The sequence below is a fragment of the Triticum aestivum genome, chromosome 7B (assembly GCF_018294505.1).
Source record: "Triticum aestivum cultivar Chinese Spring chromosome 7B, IWGSC CS RefSeq v2.1, whole genome shotgun sequence".
Classification (NCBI taxonomy): Eukaryota; Viridiplantae; Streptophyta; class Magnoliopsida; order Poales; family Poaceae; genus Triticum; species Triticum aestivum.
Window position 1 is genome coordinate 359862674 of NC_057813.1, and position 17398 is coordinate 359880071.

General features: G+C 49.9%; 1 protein-coding gene and 1 long non-coding RNA gene across 3 annotated transcripts; one reads left to right on the forward strand and one right to left on the reverse strand.

Annotated features, from left to right (window-relative positions):
- LOC123158138 (uncharacterized) lies at positions 1–10973 on the forward strand. Its single transcript, XR_006479268.1, has 6 exons — positions 1–91; positions 271–414; positions 922–1062; positions 2046–2122; positions 9845–9988; positions 10496–10973. It is a non-coding gene; the product is annotated as an uncharacterized lncRNA (long non-coding RNA).
- Positions 1058–10592, reverse strand: LOC123158137 (uncharacterized). Of its 2 annotated transcripts, XM_044576248.1 has the most exons (3): positions 10334–10573; positions 9289–9346; positions 1058–5101 (listed from the first exon to the last, which is right to left on the reverse strand). In XM_044576248.1, the coding sequence occupies exon 3, from the start codon at positions 3555–3557 to the stop codon at positions 1887–1889; it is 1671 nt and encodes a 556-aa protein (XP_044432183.1). In that variant the 5' UTR covers positions 3558–5101; positions 9289–9346; positions 10334–10573; the 3' UTR covers positions 1058–1886. The 2 variants fall into 2 exon arrangements, with proteins under 2 accessions (XP_044432183.1, XP_044432182.1); XM_044576247.1 differs by lacking the exon at positions 9289–9346 and having other exon boundaries at positions 10334–10592.
- Positions 10974–17398: the final 6425 nt, after the last annotated feature.

Below are 17398 nucleotides of genomic sequence, written 5' to 3' on the forward strand. Positions count from 1 at the left end.
GCCGCCCCTCCCGCACTCCCCGCACCCACACCCCACTCTCCCCACGACGCCCCCTCCTCACGAGTACTAGTCCACCAAGAACAGAACACATGTACATGTCTTCTCTCCCTCCTATTCCTCTACTCCTGAACTAGCCAGACCGGCCATGCCGCCGGTGACGGGGAAACATGCTGCTCCGCCGCTGCCGGACCTTCCACCCTCTCTCTCTCCCCTGATCCAAATCCCTATTTTTTTCAGGATTCAGCCCCAAACTCTCTAATCCCCTCTCAGATTTGACTTGCAGGTGAGGCTCTTATTGGGCTTTGATTTCGCTGCTCCAGATCGAAGCTCCCGGCGTTGGCGGCCGCGGTGCGCTGGGTGTTGCAGATCAGAGTTCAAAGGCATAGCCATGGAGCATATCAAGCATAAGTGCAGGTTAGTGACGCGCTTGTTCCTCTCCCTATTTTTTTATGCTCAAGTACTCAGATTTAGTAAATTAATTTAGTCTCATGTGCATGTGTGTGTACTGAACCAATTCCTCTCGTGCAAGATGTGGGTGTACTAATGTTGTACAATATCTTGTCTCCTTTTATTATACTTGCTTAAGGCACTATCCATGCTTTCTTGTACTGTTGATTTTAAGATCTGTGATAGTTGATACTACTGGAATGATTTAGCTTTTGTGTGCATCCGTGAAGAACTAGTGAGGAATATTGTGGGTGCATCTGGGTTGGGCTTCTTTGTGAGTGTGAGTGCTATAGGAATGACAGAAGAACTCACCTTTCTTCTTTTGCCTTCTCTGCTGTTTCTTCTAGTGTTGCTCCTACTTCCAGATCCCAGTCCAGTTGGCTAAGTTCTTGTTCTAGCCTTCCTCCTTCGATCTACTATGATTTCTCAGGTCACCATCTCTACTTATTGTTCTTGGATCTTTGTTGGTTGCAGATAGAAAGACTAAGACAGTGGGAGGAAGACAAGTTGCTGGTTTGGCTTTTTGGGGAAGAATGGAGACGACGTGTGAAGTCTTGGCAATGGCTTGCTCTGCTCTCTCTCCTTTTAATATCAGAAAACCCTCTTCCTTGGCTGGTATGGCTGCCCATCCCTTCTTTACCGTGTTGCCTTTGTGGAGCCTTTCTATTGGCTAGGAGTTGCAGCCCATGCCTAGACCAACTGTTGGTCAATTGACTACTGATATACATATTATGCACGTGATGGTGGTGGTCAAATGTGTATCTCAAATGTGTCTTGCTGTCTTGGTTGACCCAGAGATATTTTTTTGTTGGTCTAAGTTTGGTGTGGCATTGTTGTATAGCTTAGCATAGTCTGGTCTCCCTATATATTTTTTTGTTTCCAAAGATTTGTAATATAACTGTACAACTGTACTGTTTGAGATGTGTGAATATAAATATATATTTGAGTGGTTATGCTTGTTGAAGAAATCTGAAATGTATTTTTTTAGGATGCTTAATAAATTGTACTTAATTATCTAATTAAGGGTGGAATTACTATATGACAAAAATACGGGTCGTTACATCCTACCCTCCTTAGAAAAAGATTTCGTCCTCGAAATCAAAACCTACATGAAAAGATTTGAGTAGGTCGCTCGTAGGTCTTTCTCCTTCTCCCACATTGCCTCACAGACTGAGTGGCCCTTTAATTAAACCTTGAAGAATCGAATTGTTCTTGTCCTGAGCTTGCAGTTTTCAACTTGTAGTATCTTCAATGGTCGTTCTTCATAGGTCGGGCCTGGTTGCAATTCAATTTCCAAGTGTGACACTTGTGGTGGTGGCTTGTTGCATTTCCTAGGTTGAGATATGTGGAAGATACCATGAATCCTTGATAGGTGTTGTCGTAATTCCAACTTATAAGCAGATTTCCCCTCCTCTAAAATTTTAAAGGGCCCAACATATCTAGGACTTAGCTTCCCTTTGATTCCAAAGCGTCGAACCCCTCTCATTGGTAATACTTTTATACACACCTTTATGTTCATAATCTACTATCACTCCATTAGCAGCCAAGCAATCCATCCCAAGGATTATTTCTAACCCTGACATCTCTATGACATGCAGGTTTGCTAAAAAATTGGTGTTCTGGATTGTTATTGGTTGATTTCTGCACATTGCCTCTACTGTAATCTTCCCTCCAGGTGAGTTAACTCCTAAAGCTTTTTCCAACGGTGTGCATGTTAATCCATTCTTATTCACGAAATCTTGAGAAATAAACAAGTGAGCGGCACCGGTATCAAAAAGAATTGTACCAACTGAAGGAGGAATGAGTAGTTTACCGATGACAACATCTGTAGCTTCTTCTAGTTGCTCTGCAGCCATATAATTCAGCCTTGGCTGTCCTCCTACTTGTCCTCCATGCCCAACTCCTCTTGCTGCATAGCTCATAGGTCCGCCTTGTCCTCGCCCAGCTGGTGGACGATGCACTTGAGTCTGCTGCATAGGTGGCCTTGTAGGATTTGCGGGAGGAGAGGTGCAATTGAGCTTGTGGTGTCCTGGTCTCCCACAATTGAAGCAAAGTCCTATACCGGTCATACAATCACGAGTAGCATGACCCTTTCCACACTTCCCACATTTAGGAACAAAGGTTGGCTGAGTAGGGAATCTAGGCCGTGGTGGTGGCATATGAGGACGCACTGGTCCATGCATCATAAGACGTGGGTGCTGCATCATGGGGTGTGGATCTACCCTAGCTTTCTTCCTTCTCTCTTCACTTAGGTTGGCATGTTCATTCTTCAGTACGAAGGCCTTGTTGACAAGGTCTTGAAACTGGGTGATCCCGTGAATTGAGAGGTGCATTTTCAGGAATGGATGTAGCCCCTCCATAAACTTTTCCACCTTCTTGGCTTCTGTGTTCACATCATCTGGAGCATACCTTGCCAAATCATTAAATTGGTTTAGGTAGTCGTTTATCCTCTTGCTACCTTGAGTTAGATTGCGAAACTCCCTCTTTTTGATATCCATCTTTCCCTTTGGAATATGGGTTTGACAGAAATTCTTCTTGAAGTCCTCCCATGTGATAGGCTGATTATTTGCTCGGTTAAGGCTGAAATTTCTCCACCAAGCTGCTGCTGGTCCGGTTAACTGGTGCGATGCATATCTCACCTTCTCTTCATTTGAGCACCCTACGGTTTCTAGATTATGTTCTACTTCTAATAGCCAGCCATCCGCCTCTAGTGGATCCACCGCCTTGGAGAATGTGGGTGGCTGGGTTTTCAAAAATTCTCCCAAGCTAACTCCCACACCGGGTAGGTGTGCTCCTCCAGGAACTAGTCTTGTCAGTATCGCTTCGAGCAAGCGGTTCTCGTTATCTTGGGACTCCCTTCGAGAATTCTCCATGAACTTAAGGACATCTCCCAGATTGCCTTCTTCACCCATAAGTCCAGAAGTTCCAGCATTGCCAACTTTTGGGTTGCTTGGAAGTTGCACCGGTCTAGGTAGAACACTTTGATCTTCTGAAGCTGGAGTACCCCCATGCTGATCATGGGCGCTTGATCCCAAACGAAAGATAAGGTCTTGCTCACTCAAACCATTGTTATTCATCCTGCATTTTTTTTGTTGGTTACTTATTTGCATGATTATTGATTCAATCAGCAAGCAGAAGTGCAAGTGATATCAATAAATAGCATGCTATCCTTAATTTGTAGTAACCAGACATGGAGTGCAATCCTGCTGGCAATTGCCTCTTACTAACCAGAATGATACAACTCTAATTACTCATGTGTCTCTCATAGGACAATGGCAAACCTATTACTTCTGTCTCGTAGGATTATGTCCTCCTCTGTCTTACTCACTAAAGCACACAATAGTAAGGTACTACGAGCCTCCTAATGCACATAAGTTATATACTACAGAACAAGCACTTATATTACAACCAATACGTCACATAAGTCTTAATTAAGGGCATAACTGCATTACAACTAGGGTTCAGATCCTACTAGTACATAGGGGACAAACTCTGCCTTCCAGTTCACACATACCTTACATAAACCCACATGTTCAGGCTGCCACTACACTAACTACCGCTGATCCCAAAAGACTAGTCTATGGCCAAGGTGTCCCACGCCTAAGAGTCTGGCAGATTGGAACTTGATTAAGCGATGCCGCTACCACTGCCATTGTTGCTACCGCTGCCACGCCATTGTTGCTACCGCTGCCTATGTTTTAAAGGCGTCCGTAAGGCGACGCCTAGGCGACGCCTAGGCATCGAGGCGCCCCCCCAGCGCTTTGCGCTTTAGGCGCCTAGGCGTCCGCTTTAGGCGCCTAGGCGTCGCCTAGGCGCCGAAGCGCCCCCCCAGCGCCTTAAAGCAAGGCGTCGCCTTTAAAACATAGACCGCTGCCACTTCCATTACTTCCGTCGCTGCCACTCGCGCCAAGCCCAAGTACCCTTGCATAGGTAGCAGCCTCCTTGTACTCCCTCGAGCTGACACTCATGTGTGGGTGGATAAAGTCAGGTTGGTGTAGTCGTGGAATAGGGAAGTGGTGTAGCTGTTGCTGCTCTATATTTGGCTGTAGGGCTGGTTCTAGTTCAGCTATATGTTTAGGTAATGGCTGGGGTGGTGTAGGTGGTACGTTTGGTGAGGTGGAATTAATTAGTGGTGCAATATAGCAAGTATGGGTTCAACCTAAACTATTACAACCGTCTCTAACTATCTGCGTGGCCCTCGAAACCATGGCTCTGATACCACCTGTGAAGACCCATGTCATTATTATTATAGATAATGACACTAGTCCTTGGATTATTTCTTGACAAAATATTGTTTTGTCAAATAATAATCCATGTCAGAGATATGCAGCAGGGAAATAGTTATAGATGGTCCTTTATATTACAATACCATGCCACGCAGGGCTAAAAGTCTCAAGTAGGCTTCTCACATGTTCGCCAAATTATTACATCTCCTAACACCGGAGTTCCAACTAGAAGTACCAGATAGATGATGATAAAATAGTTCCTGGATTACATAGCTAGGTCATAGTTACTTATTCATCCCAACCCCCATATGTGGCATCCAGATCGTACATAGCACTAGATGGATCCACGTCTAGGTCCCCTGTGTAGTTGTAGCCATCACCATTGCTCTCCTCACTTGGTGCAGTAGGATTCTCATACAAGCTTTGCTCTATGAAAAAGATGATTAATAGCAAGAGTGAGTACTTTGTACTCAGCAAGCTCAAAAAGCAAAATGCAACACTCATGATAGCTCAATATAAATCAACAAGTCCTACCTCAACTCAACATCTTTCAAAATAAACATTTGTTGCGGAAGTTCATTTCAATTTATAAAAGCTATCAAACACTCGTATTGCGAGATAGACCACTAATAGGTCCTCGTAGTCTCCAATCCAAGAGACTGGCATGAATTCATGTTTTTCTTTAACTCTGCAGAGTTTGTATCACTTTACCCATAGAGCTCGAAACCATAATTGCCATATGCATTTCCTTAGATGCGAGACATGGTTAGAACCTAAGCTTTTTCCCATTGTGTATATTATATCTCCACCCAGCTAGTGTCACTAGCTGTTGTGTCGGGTTTCGGAACCCGCACTCCACCAACGCTTAATATATAGCGCTTGCTAATGCACCCATCCGGCATTAGCTTGGGACTCATCGCTCATCCTACTACTACTTACCCATGTGGAGAGTATAATAACTTGATGGTATTGGGCTCAACCCGTCATAGACGAGACCATGGTTGATATGGTTGTACGACGCATAAAACGAGTGAAAGTTATTTAATATTAATATCATAGCCATATGTAGAGGGCCCCACCTTCTAGTATATCCATTCCGGGCACCCTCTACCCACCAAATAATTATAAAAAAATGGATTAGCTGCTCCATCAGCTAACCCAACTATTTGCCAACACTCACTCCACACAACTTATCTCAAAAACATTTTATGCAAGCCAATGATAAGATACAACAACAACAACAACAACAAAGCCTTTAGTCCCAAACAAGTTGGGGTAGGCTAGAGGTGAAACCCATAAGATCTCGCAACCAACTCATGGCTCTGGCACATGGATAGCAAGCTTCCACGCACCCCTGTCCATAGCTAGCTCTTTGTCGATACTCCAATCCTTCAGGTCTCTCTTAACGGACTCCTCCCATGTCAAAATCGGTCGACCCCGCCCTCTCTTAACATTCTCCGCACGCTTTAGCCGTCCGCTATGCACTGGAGCTTCTGGAGGCCTGTGCTGAATATGCCCAAACCATCTCAAACAATGTTGGACAAGCTTCTCCTCAATTGGTGCTACCCCAACTCTATCTCGTATATCATCATTCCGGACTCGATCCTTCCTCGTGTGGCCACACATCCATCTCAACATACGCATCTCCGCCACACCTAACTGTTGAACATGTCGCCTTTTAGTCGGCCAACACTCCGCGCCATACAACATTGCGGGTCGAACCGCCGTCCTGTAGAACTTGCCTTTTAGCTTTTGTGGCACTCTCTTGTCACAGAGAATGCCAGAAGCTTGGCGCCACTTCATCCATCCGGCTTTGATTCGATGGTTCACATCTTCATCAATACCCCCATCCTCCTGCAACATTGACCCCAAATACCGAAAGGTGTCCTTCTGAGGTACCACCTGGCCATCAAGGCTAACCTCCTCCTCCTCACAGCTAGTAGTACTGAAACCGCACATCATGTACTCGGTTTTAGTTCTACTAAGCCTAAACCCTTTCGATTCCAATGTTTGTCTCCATAACTCTAACTTCCTATTTACCCCCGTCCGACTATCGTCAACTAGCACCACATCATCCGCAAAGAGCATACACCATGGGATATCTCCTTGTATACCCCTTGTGACCTCATCCATCACCAATGCAAAAAGATAAGGGCTCAAAGCTGACCCCTGATGCAGTCCTATCTTAATCGGGAAGTCATCGGTGTCGACATCACTTGTTCGAACACTTGTCACAACATTATTGTACATGTCCTTGATGAGGGTAATGTACTTTGCTGGGACTTTGTGTTTCTTTAAGGCCCACCACATGACATTCCGCGGTATCTTATCATAGGCCTTCTCCAAGTCAATAAACACCATATGCAAGTCCTTATGCTCCCTATATCTCTCCATAAGTTGTCGTACCAAGAAAATGGCTTCCATGGTCGACCTCCCAGGCATGAAACCAAACTGATTTTTGGTCACGCTTGTCATTCTTCTTAAGCGGTGCTCAATGACTCTCTCCCATAGCTTCATTGTATGGCTCATCAGCTTAATTCCACGGTAGTTAGTACAACTCTGAACATCCCCCTTGTTCTTGAAGATTGGTACTAATATACTCCGTCTCCATTCTTCTGGCACCTTGTTTGCCCGAAAAATGAGGTTGAAAAGCTTGGTTAGCCATACTATCGCTATGTCCCCGAGACCTTTCCACACCTCAATGGGGATACAATCAGGGCCCATCGCCTTGCCTCCTTTCATCCTTTTTAAAGTCTCCTTCACCTCAGACTCCTGGATGCGCCGCACAAAACGCATGCTGGTCTCATCAAAGGAGTCATTCAGTTCAATGGTAGAACTCTCATTCTCCCCATTGAACAGCTTGTCGAAGTACTCCCGCCATCTATGCTTAATCTCTTCGTCCTTCACCAAGAGTTGGCCTGCTCCGTCCTTGATGCATTTGACTTGGCCAATATCCCTCGTCTTCCTCTCCCGGATCTTAGCCATCTTATAGATGTCCCTTTCACCTTCCTTCGTGCCTAACCGTTGGTAGAGGTCCTCATATGCCCGACCCCTTGCTTCACCAACAGCTCGCTTTGCGGCCTTCTTCGCCATCTTGTACTTCTCTATGTTGTCTGCACTCCTATCCAGGTATAGGCGTCTGAAGCAATCTTTCTTCTCTTTAAGCGCCTTCTGGACATCATCATTCCACCACCAGGTATCCTTATCTTCCCTTCTCCTTCCCCTGGACACTCCAAACTCCTCCGAGGCCACCTTACGAATGCAAGTCGCCATCTTCATCCACACATTGTCCGCATCCCCTCCTTCCTCCCAAGGGCCCTCCTTAAATACCCTCTCCTTGAACACCTGAGCTACCTCCCCCTTGAGCTTCCACCACTTCGTTCTAGCGACCTTGGCACGCTTATTCCGCTGGACACGAATCCAAAAGCGGAAGTCAACAACCACCAGCTTATGCTGGGGTACAACACTCTTCCCAGGTATCACCTTACAGTCTAGGCACGCACGCCTATCTTCTCTTCTCGAGAGGATGAAATCAATCTGGCTAGAGTGTTGGCCACTACTAAAAGTCACCAGATGTGATTCTCTCTTTCTAAAGAGGGTGTTAGCTACAATCATGTTGTAGGCTAGAGCAAAGCTTAAGACATCTTCTCCTTCTTGATTCCTGATGCCATAGCCAAAGCCCCCATGCGCCCCTTCAAAACCTGTGTTAGATGTACCCACGTGGCCATTGAGGTCTCCTCCTATGAAGAGCTTCTCACCAATCGGTACACTCCTAACCATGTCTTCCAAGCCTTCCCAGAACTCCCTCTTGGTGTTCTCATTGTGGCCTACTTGCGGGGCATATGCGCTGATAACATTGAGAACCAAGTCCTCAGCTACCAGCTTGACCAGGATAATCCGGTCCCCACGTCTCCTGACGTCTACCAGTCCATACTTGAGGCTCTTGTTGATCAAGATGCCTACGCCATTTCTGTTTGCAGCCGTCCCCGTGTACCACAGCTTGAAGCCGGTATCCTCCACCTCCTTCGCCTTCTGTCCTCTCCATTTGGTTTCTTGGACGCAAAGGATATCAACACCTCTCCTCACTGCTGCATCAACTAGCTCCCGAAGCTTCCCTGTCAGAGACCCTACGTTCCAGCTACCTAAGCAAATCCTCCTAGGCTCGGCTAGCTTCCTTACCCTTCGCACTCGTCGAGTCAAATGCGAAGACCCTTGCTCATTTTCCACTACATCCGGGCGCCGATGTAGCGCGCCACTAAGGATGCGACGACCTGATCCTCGCTCACTTGCCACCGTATCTGGATCAAGATACGGCGCGCCACTTGGGGGGTGACGGCCCGGCCCTTGCCCATTTTCCACCACACCGGGTTCCGATGTGGCGCGTCGCTGAGAGGGTTACGCCCCAACGAAAATTTTTGGGTTTCATCTCCATAAGGGTGGCTGAGTTTTTACGTTGGCTCGCCAAGCCTATCACAACCCTCCTCCTTTACCCGGGCTTGGGACCGGTTATGTTGAGACAACATAGGCGGAGTCAACGATAAGATACATCAGAGATTTTTTTTTGAAAATAGTTCTAGTCAGCATGATCAAGAAGAGCTTGCGTGAGTTGTCGTACTCAGACCCGGACTCGATTTGCTTTTGTAGCGCCTCCTTCTTTGGACTGTACTCGCTTCCTGCGGTTCGGCAAATATATATATTTCGAGACTAAGTCGAGTGAATACGAGGGAAATAAAAATATACGTCGGTGAAGTGTGGTCATCCTACAGTCAAACATTATTATTTCTTTTATTACCTAGTATTCTTTTTACTAAGCTTGCATTAGTAGGTGGATTTAGAATAGATAATTATTAGATGTGCACCTGATAATTACTAGACCACAATTCTACACGTGCCCTCTCCCTTTCTCAATTTCCAAGTCTCTCTCTCCTGTACTAGTCCTCCACCGAACACAACACACACCAGTACTAGTCCACCAAGAACAGAACACACGTACATGTCTTCTCTCCCTCCTATTCCTCTGCTCCTAAACTAGCCAGACCGGCCATGCCGCCGGTGACGGGGAAACATGCTGCTCCGCCGCTGCCGGACCTTCCACCCTCTCTCTCTCCCCTGATCCAAATCCCTATTTTTTTTTTCAGGATTCAGCCCCAAACTCTCTAATCCCCTCTCAGATTTGACTTGCAGGTGAGGCTCTTATCGGGCTTTGATTTCGCTGCTCCAGATCGAAGCTCCCGGCGTTGGCGGCCGCGGTGCGCTGGGTGTTGCAGATCAGAGTTCAAAGGCATAGCCATGGAGCATATCGAGCATAAGTGCAGGTTAGTGATGCGCTTGTTCCTCTCCCTATTTTTTTATGCTCAAGTACTCAGATTTAGTAAATTAATCTAGTCTCATGTGCATGTGTGTGTACTGAACCAATTTCTCTTGTGCAAGATGTGGGTGTACTAATGTTGTACAATATCTTGTCTCCTTTTATTATACTTGCTTAAGGCACTATCCATGCTTTCTTGTACTGTTGATTTTAAGATCTGTGATAGTTGATACTACTGGAATGATTTAGCTTTTGTGTGCATCTGTGAAGAACTAGTGAGGAATATTGTGGGTGCATCTGGGTTGGGCTTCTTTGTGAGTGTGAGTGCTAAAGGAATGACAGAAGAACTCACCTTTCTTCTTTTGCCTTCTCTGCTGTTTCTTCTAGTGCTGCTCCTACTTCCAGATCCCAGTCTAGTTGGCTAACTTCTTGTTCTAGCCTTCCTCCTTTGATCTACTATGATTTCTCAGGTCACCATCTCTACTTATTGTTCTTGGATCTTTGTTGGTTGCAGATAGAAAGACTAAGACAGTGGGAGGAAGACAAGTTGCTGGTTTGGCTTTTTGGGGAAGAATGGAGACGACGTGTGAAGTCTTGGCAATGGCTTGCTCTGCTCTCTCTCCTTTTAATATCAGAAAACCCTCTTCCTTGGCTGGTATGGCTGCCCATCCCTTCTTTACCGTGTTGCCTTTGTGGAGCCTTTCTATTGGCTAGGAGTTGCAGCCCATGCCTAGACCAACTGTTGGTCAATTGACTACTGATATACATATTATGCACGTGATGGTGGTGGTCAAATGTGTATCTCAAATGTGTCTTGCTGTCCTGGTTGACTCAGAGATATTTTTTTGTTGGTCTAAGTTTGATGTGGCATTGTTGTATAGCTTAGCATAGTCTGGTCTCCCTATATTTTTTTTGTTTCCAAAGATTTGTAATATAACTGTACAACTATACTGTTTGAGATGTGTGAATATAAATATATATTTGAGTGGTTATGCTTGTTGAAGAAATCTGAAATGTATTTTTTTAGGATGCTTAATAAATTGTACTTAATTATCTAATTAAGGGTGGAATTACTATGTGACAAAAATACGAGTCGTTACTGATGGATAAGTCTGTGTACTAGGGTCCTTGTGGGGCTGCAGCACATGGTCCTTGTGGCAGTTAGGAGGATAAAGTCCTGGACCATCAAGGACTGGCTGTTAGGATAGAGTTCTGTTCTTGACCATCAAGGACTGTCAGTTAGCATCTTAGACTAGCATCTTAGACTAGCATCTTAGACTGGCATCTTAGCAGCATCTTAGCATATGCCTTGGCTGGCTAGCAGCCTATAAATATGTATCCCCAACCCCTCAGGTTGGCATGGCATTGTGTGAGAAATAAACCAACGAAAATTGTCCCAACTCTCCTAGTGTCATCCACATCTATCAATGCTCAGGCTGAAAGGTCTAACAAGTGGTATCAGAGCCTCGTTAACCTGCACCCTGAGCATTTCCTGTGAGCAGCCCAAGTCGGTAGCAGCAGCTGCTCCGTCTGCCTCTGGTTACCTTCCTCCCTCCGGACTGTCGAGCAGCAGCTCGTCTTCATCAGCCTCCTCTTCACGCAACAGCCCCCCTGCAGCGAGCCATGTCTGCAGGTCACTCTCAGCACACGACTACCTCGAGCATGCGGCGCCGGCAAGAGGCCGAGCGCGCCGTGGCAGAGGAGCGTGAGCGAGCGGCTGTAGCAGCGGCTGCTGCGGCGGCAAGAGTGTCGAGGCTGGCTGCAGCGGAGCTGGCAGCAGCCAGAGCGGAGGTAGAAGCAGCCAGGGCGGAGGTAGAAGCAGCAGCAGCAGAAGCAGCCCGTGAGGCTACGGCGGATGCCAAGGCACTCCGCGGCAGCCCCGGCAGCTCCAGCAGCTCCGCGCCTGCGGACGACGGCGCCGACGCAGATCGCGCCAAAGTGGCGCAGGAGCGGACGGCGCAGTGGGCAGCCGAGCACGCCCGCGCTCCAGGTGGAGGCGCGCACCGCGACGGCGGCTGCAACGACCAGGACCGCGGCCTCTACGAGGTCCGGACTGTGGTCAGGGATGTTGGTTTCAGTGTTGGGTGGCCTACCCTCACTAAAACCAACTACGTCGAGTGGGCCGGGATCATGAAGGTCAGGCTCCAGGTGCGGCGCATGTGGGAGGCAGTCCAGGACAGCAACGTCGACCACCTAGAGGATCGACGGGCGCTGGACGCCCTCATCGCCGCAGTCCCGCCCGAGATGCAGTTCTCGCTTTCCAACAAGCGGACTGCCAAGGAGGCTTGGGACGCCATCGCCGCAGCACGCATCGGCAGCGACCGTGCTCGCAAGTCCACCCTGCAGGCACTTCGTAAGGAGTGGGAGAACCTGGGCTTCAAGCCAGGTGAGGACGTTGATGACTTTGCTCTCCGTCTCAACACTCTGCTGCAGAAGATGGTGAAGTTTGGCGATGCCACCTACACCGAGGAGAGAGCTGTCGAGAAGCTTTTTCGGTGCATTCCCGAGAAGTACAAGCAGATGGCTCGCTCGATCGAGTCGTTGCTGGACCTCTCCACGATGACGATCGAGGAGGCGATAGGTCGACTCAAGGTCGTCGACACCGACGAGCCACAGCCCCCCTCGGGGCCCGTCACCACCGGCGGGAAGCTGCTCCTAACTTGGGAGCAGTGGGATCCCAGCCTTGGTGACAAGAAGAAGGGGGAGCCTTCCTCCTCGACGGGCGGCCGCAAGCGTGGCAAGCAGCGTAAGGCGCGAAGAGGCCCCCCGGGCAGGGCACAAGGACGTGCCGAAGGTGACGCCCGCGGAGGCGCCAAGGACGGCGCCGCTGGCAAGCCCATGCCGGCACAAGACAACAGTTGCCACAACTGTGGCCGGTTTGGCCATTGGGCCAATGAGTGTCGGCAACCACGACAAGGCCAGGCTCACGTCGCACAGGCAAAGGAGGAGGAGACGGCTCTGTTCATGGCGCATGCAAGCATTGAGCTACCCTCGGCGACTCCAGTCGCAAAGGCTTTCATCCACCTCGATGAGCCAAAAGCACACGCTCTTCTCGGCGATGGCTCCGGGAAGGACAAGGCTACGGGGTGGTGCCTCGACACCAGCGCCACCCACCACATGACCGGTCGAAGGGAATTCTTCGCCGAGCTCGACTCCGATGCGCGAGGCTCCGTCAAGTTCGGGGATGCCTCCGCTGTGGAGATAAAGGGCGTCGGCTCCGTCATCTTCACCACCAAGATGGGAGAGCACCGGCTGCTCACCGGTGTCTACTACATCCCCGCGCTAAGGAATTCCATCATCAGCTTGGGACAGCTGGATGAGAACGGCTCACGCGTGCTGATTGAGCATGGGGTCCTACGCATCTGGGATCGCCAGCGTCGCCTTCTCGCCAAGGTGCCCAGAGGTGAAAATCGACTCTACGTCCTTGATGTGCAGGTGGCACAACCGGTCTGTCTCGCTGTCCGTCGAGACGACGAGGCGTGGCGGTGGCATGAGCGCTTTGGGCACCTTCACTTTGAGGCCCTGAAGCGTCTAAGTGCCAAGGAGATGGTGCGAGGCCTGCCATGCCTCGACCATGTGGAGCAGTTCTGCGACATCTGCGTACTGACAAAGCAGAGACGACTCCCCTTTCCCCAACAGGCGAGTTTTCGGGCTAAGGAGAAGCTGGAGCTCGTGCACGGAGACCTGTGCGGCCCGGTGACGCCAGCCACACCAGGAGGTCGACGCTACTTCCTGCTGCTCGTCGACGATCTCTCCCGCTACATGTGGGTGATGATCCTCGGCAGTAAGGGAGAAGCGGCGGACGCCATCAGGCGCGCGCAGGTTGGTGTGGAGGCGGAGAGCGGCCGCAAATTGCGCGTGTTGCGCACTGACAACGGCGGCGAGTTCACGGCGGCTGAATTCGCGTCGTACTGCGCCGATGAGGGCATCCAGCGCCACTACTCCGCGCCGTACAGCCCGCAGCAAAACGACGTCGTCGAGCGGCGCAACCAGACGGTTGTGGGGATGGCTCGGGCTCTCCTCAAGCAGAGAGGGATGCCGGCTGTCTTCTGGGGAGAGGCGGTGCTAACGGCCGTCTACATCCTCAACCGCTCTCCTACTAAGGCACTCGACGGCAGAACTCCGTATGAGGCCTGGCATGGGCGGAAGCCGGCGGTCTCTCATTTGCGGGTCTTTGGCTGCCTTGCGTTCGCCAAGGAGCTCGGCCACATCGGCAAGCTCGACGACAGGAGCACTCCGGGAGTCTTCATCGGCTACGCGGAGGGCTCAAAGGCCTACCGCATCCTCGACCCAAAGACACAACGTGTGCGCACAGCGCGAGACGTCATGTTCAACGAAGGGCGAGGGTGGCAATGGGACAAGGTGGTGGACGACGGCTCGACGCCGACGTATGACGACTTCATTGTCGAGTACGCTCACTTCAAGGAAGCTGGGGGAGCAAGCAGCTCCTCTTCACCGGGCACGTCTACCCCGGCCCCCAAAACTACATCGACTCCGGCGCCTGCTACACCGACGACACCACAACCAGCGACGCCGTATACTCCAGCCCCGGCGGTCGCCACTCCGGGCTCGTCTTCATCAGCACCAGCTCACGCAGAGCACAACCCGATGAAGTTCGCTTCCCCGCTCACTCACGACGAGGAGCGGGTCGACGCATGGTATGGAGGCGAACCGCTGCGGTACCGTATGATGGATAATGTGCTCGGCGACCAGCCGGTGCCAGGACTGGTGCCACGTGACCTGGAGGCGCAGCTACAGCTCGTGTGTGAAGACGGCGAACCACGGTCCTTTGCAGAGGCCGAGAGAGACGCGGCATGGCGCGCCGCGATGAAGTTGGAGATGGATGCGGTCGAGCAAAACCGCACCTGGGAGCTTGCTGATCTCCCTCGAGGTCACCGCGCAATCACCCTTAAGTGGGTGTTCAAGCTGAAGAGGGATGGAGCCGGCGCCATCATCAAGCACAAGGCTCGTTTGGTGGCCCGAGGCTTCTTGCAGCAGGAAGGAGTCGACTTCGACGACGCTTTCGCTCCCGTGGCACGGATGGAGTCCGTGCGACTTCTCCTTGCGCTGGCTGCCCAGGAGGGCTGGCGTGTCCACCACATGGACGTTAAGTCGGCATTCCTCAATGGTGACTTGAAGGAGGAAGTCTACGTGCATCAGCCACCGGGGTTTACGATTCCCGGCCAGGAGGGCAAGGTGCTCCGCCTGCGCAAGGCTCTCTATGGCCTGCGGCAGGCACCCAGGGCGTGGAACGCCAAGCTGGACTCCACGCTGAAGAAGATGGGTTTCGAGCAGAGCCCGCATGAGGCTGCCGTCTACCGACGGGGGAGTGGAGGAAATGCCCTGCTGGTGGGCGTCTACGTTGATGACCTGGTGATCACCGGCACCAAAGATGCAGAGGTGACGGCGTTCAAGGAAGACATGAAGGCCACGTTCCAGATGAGTGACCTGGGGCTCCTCTCCTTCTATCTAGGGATTGAGGTGCACCAGGACCACTCCGGGATCGCGCTTCGACAGTCCGCCTACGCCAAGCGCATCGTTGAGCTAGCTGGGCTCACCGACTGCCATCCAGCTCTCACTCCGATGGAGGAGAGGCTGAAACTAAGTCGCGATAGCACGACGGAGGAAGTGGATGCTACGCAGTACTGACGCCTTGTGGGGAGCCTTCGCTACCTCACTCACACACGACCGGACTTGGCATTCTCCGTCGGCTATGTCAGTCGGTTCATGGAGCGACCAACGTCGGAACACCAGCAGGCAGTGAAGAGGATCGTCCGCTACATAGCAGGGACCCTCGACCACGGCCTCCATTACCCTAGGTGCCCTGGGGCGGCACACTTCGTCGGGTACAGCGACAGCGACCACGCCGGCGACATCGACACCAGCAAGAGCACGAGCGGGATCCTCCTCTTCCTCGGCAAGTGTCTCGTGAGCTGGCAATCAGTCAAGCAGCAGGTGGTGGCCCTGTCCAGCTGTGAGGCTGAGTACATAGCGGCCTCCACCGCCTGTACTCAGGCGCTCTGGCTTGCTCGACTGCTTGGTGATCTTCTCGTTCAAGACACCAGAACGGTGCAGCTCCTGGTGGACAGCAAGTCCGCCCTGGCCCTGGCAAAGAACCCCGTGTTCCACGAACGGAGCAAGCACATCCGACTGAGGTATCACTTCATCCGCAGCTGTGTGGAAGAAGGGAGCATCGAGGCGAGCTACATCAACATCAAGGATCAGCTCGCAGACCTGCTCACCAAGCCCCTTGGGAGGGTCAAGTTCCTCGAACTTTGCTCCAGGATTGGGATGATTCAAACAAGACGACGTACAAGACTTAGGGGGAGAATGATGGATAAGTCTGTGTACTAGGGTCCTTGTGGGGCTGCAGCACATGGTCCTTGTGGCAGTTAGGAGGATAAAGTCCTGGACCATCAAGGACTGGCTGTTAGGATAGAGTTCTGTTCTTGACCATCAAGGACTGTCAGTTAGCATCTTAGACTAGCATCTTAGACTAGCATCTTAGACTGGCATCTTAGCAGCATCTTAGCATATGCCTTGGCTGGCTAGCAGCCTATAAATATGTATCCCCAACCCCTCAGGTTGGCATGGCATTGTGTGAGAAATAAACCAACGAAAATTGTCCCAACTCTCCTAGTGTCATCCACATCTATCAATGCTCAGGCTGAAAGGTCTAACAGTTACATCTTATATGCATGATTTGATATCTTTGCAAGTCTCTTCGAATTATCGGTTTGGTTTGGCCAACTAGATTGGTTTTTCTTGCAATGGGAGAAGTGATTAGCTTTGGGTTCAATCTTGCGGTGTCCTTTCCCATTGACAGTAGGGGTGGCAAGGCATGTATTGTATTGTTGCCATCGAGGATAAAAAGATGGGGTATTCATCATATTGCTTGAGTTAATTCCTCTACATCATGTCATCTTACTTAATGCGTTATTCCGTTATTTATGAACTTAATACTCTAGATGCATGCAGGATAGCGGTCGATGTGTGGAGTAATAGTAGTAGATGTAGAATGGTTTCGGTCTACTTGACAAGGACGTGATGCTTATATTCATGATCATTGCCTTAGATATCGTCATAACTTTGCGCTTTTCTATCAATTGCTCGGCAGTAATTTGTTCACCCACCATATTATTTTCTATCTTGAGAGAAGCCTCTAGTGAAACCTATGGCCCCTGAGTATATTTTCCATCATATAAGTTTCCGATCTATAATTTTAGTTTCCGATCTACTACTCTTGCAATCTTTTACTTTTCAATCTATAAACCAAAAATACAAAAATATTTACTCTATCGTTTATCTATCTCTATCTGATCTCACTTTTGCAAGTAACCGTGAAGGAATTGACAACCCCTTTATCGCGTTGGATGCAAGTTTGTTAGATTGTTTGTGCAGGTATTCGGTGATTTGT

Excerpts from the sequence above, each read along its gene's own strand:
- LOC123158137 (XM_044576247.1), bottom strand. The coding sequence starts at position 3,557 with ATGCAAATAAGTAACCAACAAAAAAAATGCAGGATGAATAACAATGGT.